The 6,750-nt window shown below is 37.6% G+C and overlaps 1 protein-coding gene across 1 annotated transcript; it reads right to left on the reverse strand.

Moving 5' to 3' along the window:
* Nucleotides 1-418: 418 nt before the first annotated feature.
* LOC100263648 (probable serine/threonine-protein kinase WNK5) lies at nt 419-5,782 on the reverse strand. The gene is made up of 7 exons (XM_019221478.2): nt 4,946-5,782; nt 2,949-3,214; nt 2,617-2,840; nt 2,358-2,515; nt 1,958-2,276; nt 1,399-1,764; nt 419-1,297 (listed from the first exon to the last, which is right to left on the reverse strand). The coding sequence occupies exons 1-7, from the start codon at nt 5,033-5,035 to the stop codon at nt 840-842; spliced, it is 1,881 nt and encodes a 626-aa protein (XP_019077023.1). The 5' UTR covers nt 5,036-5,782; the 3' UTR covers nt 419-839.
* Nucleotides 5,783-6,750: the final 968 nt, after the last annotated feature.

The raw sequence follows: 6,750 nt of genomic DNA on the forward strand, positions 1-6,750 counted from the left end.
TACCTTCTTGCCTAGTCATTTGGTGTGATAACTAAAGTGCAAGTTCTCTAGCTGCTAAACCAATTTATCATGCCTGGACAAAATACATTGAGTTAGACATTCATTTTGTGAAAGATAAGGTTTTAGAGCAAAACCTGGAAATTCATTATATTCCTTCTGATGACCAAATAGCTAATGGCTTAACCGAAGTTATAGCTTCAGCATGTTCATCATTGTCTCACAAACAAACTTGGTGTGGTTACACCAACCTCAAGTTTGAACGGGGATGTTAGAATATGAACATAAGTTCTTGCTGGCCTAACTCTCTCATGTGGTCCACACAATGTTGGGCCTCACCAACAAATTTTACAGCTACAAAAATATTATCTGTCTTTTTGTTATACCTTGTCTCCTTTGTCATGTGCATAGAATTTCCAGGTGTACAAATGCCTATCTTAGATTATGATGAATTTCCTCTTATATGTATAAACCGTTCCACCTCCAAAGATGAGGTGTTCTATTAAGTCGTACCGTGTCCCAGCCACTGGCCATGAATTATTAGCTAGCTCTCCAGCCCATTACAACTCAAACAAGAAAATCATCATTCATGGCCATCCATTATTAAAAGTTAAAACTCTGATCACTCCAATCCACATTTATCATAATATATTGCACACGAGTCACGATAACGGTTTTTCTTTTAATTTTTACAGTCTAATGCATGTAAGTACGCACTAACTAGTTATATCAAGCCTAATCAAAGGCCCATTTTAGGTCCTTAGCACAACCATTACTCATCCAAAGTGCGAAGCTAAGATCTTCAAATTTAGGATTCATAGGGAACTATCAAACGATAAACCTCAGCATTTAAATCTCTGCTTTTCACTGTTTCTGGGAGAGTTCCCAGACAAACCACCAGTCATTGACATCTCTTTGGGAAACTTGCCTGGTTCTTGATACCCGATGTTCTCAACAGCTCCGATGGTTTTGAACAATCGCCGTTTGTTTATCATCTCCATTAGAGACCGCCGCAACAGCTGGCTGCGCACATCCACAAATGATTTTATCCTGCTTAATTTCCGATGACAATTTGAGTCATATGGTCTCCGCGAACCATTGCATTGGTTCCAGCTACTCGTGCCTTCTTCAGGGCAGAACCTAGTGGACTTGTGGGTACTTGCAGTGAAGATGGGCTCTACTCTTTTGGGAGCTAGGTGATCAATATCATTTTCAGTGACTGAGCAGTAAACTAAAGTGGAGTACTTGTCGGAGTTTAAGGAGCTTTGAGAACTTGCATCGTCATTGATGAGCAAACCTTCTGCATCAACAAGGTCAGACCATTAATTGATTAATCGGTATATGCCCAACTATGTAATCAATATGTTGAAATTGCTAACCTTAATTAAGAATCATGCGTACCTTGAAACCAGTCCTCGCCGGAAATCATATGGTTCCTATGTTGAGATTGGATCTCACATGAAATGCTGAGATCTTGGAGAGCAACCCGAGAGGACTCAGAGGCATAACAGTAGAAAGGATGGTAAGTTTCGTCGTCATCATCTTCTTCTTCTTCTTCTTCTTCATATTCGAAGCTATGCTGATGATTTTCAGGTGAGGTACATTGCTTCCAACTTGGAACCAAAGCAAAAATCTCCTCCTCAATCATCTTGGCTATCTCAAATGGCTCCCAATCTGTGATTTCCAATTCCCTCACCATCTCAGCTGCAACGTCTATTGGAGTGTCACTTCCAATGTCAAAGGGAAAGTAAATGTTCCTTGAAAGACCTGTTATATAGTGTATAGTTACTAGTTTCACTGGGAAGCGAAAATGAAACACTAAAATAGAAACAAAAGCTGGAAATCAAGACAAACCCGGAAAGGACTTGAATTGAAAATTTCTAAGCTGCAAATAGTTGCAGCTCTAACATGATTTGGATGCAAATGTGACAAACAGAAATTCGCTTAATTAGGAAAATACCATCTTTATCAGAGATTGCCACTTTAAGAAAAATTGTATAGTCATCCGGATTTATGGTGCCTGTGATCGTCATATCTGTACTCCTTTTCCTAGGATTAGTCTGGAAAGATGGTATCTTCTCCACTGTTCCATTAGGACTTGGCTTCTGACTCGATATCTTTAGCATGGGCAACATCTGCTCTCCATGGTCCACTGCTAGAAAAGGGTCCATCAAGAGCTCTTTGGCAGGCAACCTCTTTGCAACATGCTCTAAACATCTTCCCACAAATTCCCTTGCCTCAACATCTTCAATCCTGTAGAATGCTTCTGGTAGCTTTCCCTAGTAATTCAGTCAGAAAGTGGCGGTTGGGGTCAGATTCTAGTTTTATCTACAACGAAATGACGTTAGGCCAGAGCTTACCGAAGTCACTTTCTTGTATATCTGAGCAGGATTGGAGCATTCGCAATATGGGTACTCTGATGTAAGCATCTCTAACACACACATGCCAAAGGAGTATACATCTACAAGCTCGTCGTACTCTTCTTCATATAATTCCGGTGCCATGAACTCCGGTGTACCTGCCAATTCATCCAAAAATAAAAAATAAATAAATAGGACAAATAATTAAAGGAAGGTGTGTGTTTGAGGGAGCGAGACAGAGAGAAATTAAGAGAATTGCCTATGACGCTGTGGGCGTGTTGGGAACCCCGAAGAATAGCTGCTAAGCCTAGATCACCAATCTTGACCTGTCCAAGATGACCATTCACAAAGATGTTATCGCACTTGAGGTCTCTGTGGATCACCGGAGGGTCATGGCCGTGCAGATAAGCAAGCCCATGTAGAATCTGGCGTGCCCAGTTCTTAACAGCTCCAATGTCAACCCGCTTGTACTTTTGTCTATACCTGTGGACCAGAGCAAAACTAAATGAAAATCATATAAACAACCAAATAGATTTTGGGATCAAAATTTCTCTTCATGTTAGATATGGTAGATGAGGGCTTAGTGATTACTCTCTGAGGGTGCCAGAGGTAAACATTTCAGAGATGAAGTTGAAGGTTCCTCCATCAAGGTCGATCCAAGATGTGTGGAATCGCATTATGGAGTCATGATCGAGGTTCTTGAGGAGGTGAACCTCAGAGTAGAGTCGCTGCAAATCGTCGGGTGAATTGAAGACATCGTTCAGCTTCACCTGATTCCAAGCCACCTCCATGCCAAGGAACTCGTCGAATGCCTTGTACACTGTCTTCATTGCTCCTTTGCCAAGAATTTCCCTGAACTGCAAACAAAATATACCAACAACAATCACAAACATTTGGTTTTGCCTCCACTGATTTTTCTGCATCCTCTAATATGTATTTATATAGCATCATATCAACTACAACAAATTCAGAAAAAATGGAGAACATAACTTAGTAACATGCATTCATGATATAGCTTATGAGAAGTGGAACCCAGTTGTATTCCACCTAAATATTCAGGAAAAAATGTACGAACTTGCACCCAGGCTTGGGAAATTACTGTGAAACACCATGGACAAATTCCTCCTAATTAAATTAGGTTCAATTAGTGTCAAATCATCAAATAATTAATATATTCAAGCTTTAAATTGCGCTAGATCATAGATGGGTTCATCTCTATCTTCTAGTATGTGGATCTCCTTCACATTTCCCCTATATATGCATCATCAATAATCCCATAGCAGGATTCCCATTTCTATTTTGTCTCAAACAATATTATTATAGATGTGACAGAAAATAGGCCCTTCCACGTATACCCACATAGACCCACAGAACATCTAAAAGGGCCTCCTTTCAACCCACCAACGGTACAGGATAGGTCAATTACATACATAGGAGTTGAGAATTCCCTCACTGCAGACCAGTCACTAAATGAAAAGAGAGTACTTTTTCTTTATCCTACGGACCAGACTCTTAGGAACAGGTGCTGCTAAGTTGGTCGCCTGATGAATCCAAAATGTATACAGAGCAATAGTTTCACCTTGATTTTATAATATTAACTAAAAAGGCCATTCACAAGGGCGTTGACTAATGCCGAAGGGGCAATTATAGTTTCATCTTTTTAAAAGTATTACCTCAGGTGAGCCGTATTCCTTGGATGCCTAGTTGCCTACCATGCTTGATAGAAAAATAAGAAACAAAATAAATAAATGAATTCAATGTCAAACTCACACCAAACCACACAAAAACGACCCATGCTTTGTTTTTATCTGGCTAAATTGCTGGCTTGTTTCGAAGAAAGAATAATTCTTTCTTATGGGATTTAAAAACAATTATGCAATCTGCTTATAGATTAAGAGATTCATTTATATTATTACAAGTTGGATTGAAGGAAAACAGCACCCATAAGGGCCTCTTTTCTCTTCTTCTCCTTTTTCTTTCTTTCCTTCTCTTATCTCTTTTCCTTTTGGAGAAAGAAGAACTAATCGAGAAAGGCGTAAATTCTTAGCATTCTAAAGAAGAATTGATTGTTAACATTAATTTTTTTTTCTCAACAGATTGTTTTAATACAATTCTATGTCCAAATGCTCGTGATTTTGCAAAGAAAAAAGAGTTACTTAACATAGTAATTATCAAAAAGGAGTAAATAATATGATTTCAAGTCTTTCTTTCTTCTATTAGAATTTACCCAAAAATAAAATAAAATGATTATTGATGATGTGAAAATGCAGTGTTTCAAATAAATTTGCCCTAAAATATAAAGGAAAAGATTATAATTCCAAAGTAGTATGGCATACTGAAACCCATTCGTACAAGTTATGCAGAAATTAAAGATACATATATCAAAGAAGAAAGTGTGAACATGATCATCCGCTGAAATTTGTCCTAGAAAATATAAGAATTCATTCTTCCTCAGATCGGTTCAGGTTGCACCCTGAGCTAGCAACTTCCATATGCAACTCATATTTCAGTATTCAGATCATACTTCAATTAGATAAAGTAGTAATATAAGTCTAAATATGTAGCAAAATTCAAGATGAAGAACTTACACGCCCATACCGACCAGATGGATCGGTCTCAACGTATCCAAATTGTTGCCTCGCTCCACCTCGACATTCTCCCAACCGAGTATTATTCATGGCTGAGCAATCAAGCACCTTGCTAATCTCTCTGAAACTTCACTCTTACTATTGTTTGTTGATTCTAATATATATGTGCGTATTTATTAAATTGTATATATGAAAACTTTTTGGTAGGCAACGGAGAGCAGATGCTAAATGATCCGAGGCTTCCCCTCGTGGTAGTCGTAGGAGAAGACGCGGAACAATAGCCAAAAGAGCCTTGAGTAATCTATCCTCAGGATGATCCAAGCCATTTCAATAACTGCACGTGAGAACTCGTATTCCTTAGCAATCATTTGGTTTGGAGAGCAGAAGAGGGAGAGATTTATCAGCAGATTTTCACAGAAAAATAGTAGGGTTACGAGACGATTAGCTAGGTATAGATCAAGGTAAATGGGTACAGATTGAAAGAGAGAATCTTTTGACAACCGACGATCCAGTGATCAAGAACTTTTGCAGGCAAGTGTGGTTATGGGGGTGAAGTGCAGAATATGCTTGTCGGTCTGGGAGGAGAGGTTTTTTCTCTGAGATCCTAGACAACTATCAAAACATCATAAAGGGGACTTCGGCATGAAGCTGGGCTTCTGAACTTGAAAAATCTGTGGCCACGCTTTGTGGTAGTGGTCACCATTTGTGGTTATGAGGAGAGCCCAAAAATGGAATACAAAAAGAGAAAACAAATTAAAGGGTTTCTGGAGAGACTCGATCAGACAGCCAGAGACGCCGGAAGAGGTTTGGAAGAAGATGGTACTAGGAATAGGTCATAACCTCATAGGAGGTGTGGCGTTGTATATAAACTGTGTATGAGAAACCAACTTAGAGACAAAAATGCATTTGACACGGTCAAGATGACATTATTATTATTATAATTATTACTAACAGCGTTACTTACTTCAATTATATGATTTGATGTGGCCAATATAATTCAATATCATAATGACTATTTTTGGGAATGCCACCCTGAGGTGGTGGCCACTGCTACTCTACTTTTCTGGCTTACAAACTGAAGAGTTTTGCCAGGTCTTCAATTTGAGTCTCATTAAATTTGTGGCGGTCCTACTTTCTTTGCACTTGCAGTGAAAAAAAAAAACAAACAGAAATTTATTATTGGGAAATAATTAATGAGATCATTTGGGAGTATATATATATACACACAGAGAGCATCACCATTTCTGTGGGTACTGGATTCGTATTGATAAATTGATATTGAGAGAGGCACGCGTCTGGCTGATCGGGATATATACTATATACAAAGACTTGTGGTCCAAAGAGGGAGAAATTAATGAAATATTTAACATCCTATTCCACGCTATTCAATAAAAGTTGCCACCAAGTTATGAATGGTTTCATAATGGAATGATTGTGACAAATGAAAAATGCAGAAGCGAAATTAGAGGTGGTGATCATTTTGACCATTCATGTGTATGTCACCCATATTTTTTTTTTTGCCTTTCCCTTTTCCCTTGGTTCTTTAACGTATAAGAATTCCTTAAATACTAAGATTACGTCTGGTTTCAAAAGATATAAGGGAAAATACAATAAAAAATGTGAAAAAAAATAAAAATATATATTAAAAATTAATAAATTATTTTTATTTACTATTTCAAACTAATTTTACTTATTTTCACAATCGTTATAAAAATTAAATAATTTTAAAATATATAAATTTATAACTAGTTTTTATCATATTTGATTTTCTTTTCTTTCTTTTATAAAACAATCAAAATAAAAAA

The sequence above is a fragment of the Vitis vinifera genome, chromosome 8, assembly GCF_030704535.1.
Source record: "Vitis vinifera cultivar Pinot Noir 40024 chromosome 8, ASM3070453v1".
In the NCBI taxonomy this organism is placed as follows: Eukaryota; Viridiplantae; Streptophyta; class Magnoliopsida; order Vitales; family Vitaceae; genus Vitis; species Vitis vinifera.

Coding starts and splice junctions, on each gene's coding strand:
- LOC100263648 (XM_019221478.2), bottom strand. CDS start 5,035: ATGAATAATACTCGGTTGGGAGAATGTCGAGGTGGAGCGAGGCAACAA. Junction 3,215..4,945: donor CATCTGGTCGGTATGGGCGT/GTAAGTTCTTCA, acceptor TTTTGTTTGCAG/TTCAGGGAAATTCTTGGCAA. Junction 1,765..1,957: donor GGCAATCTCTGATAAAGATG/GTATTTTCCTAA, acceptor ACTATATAACAG/GTCTTTCAAGGAACATTTAC.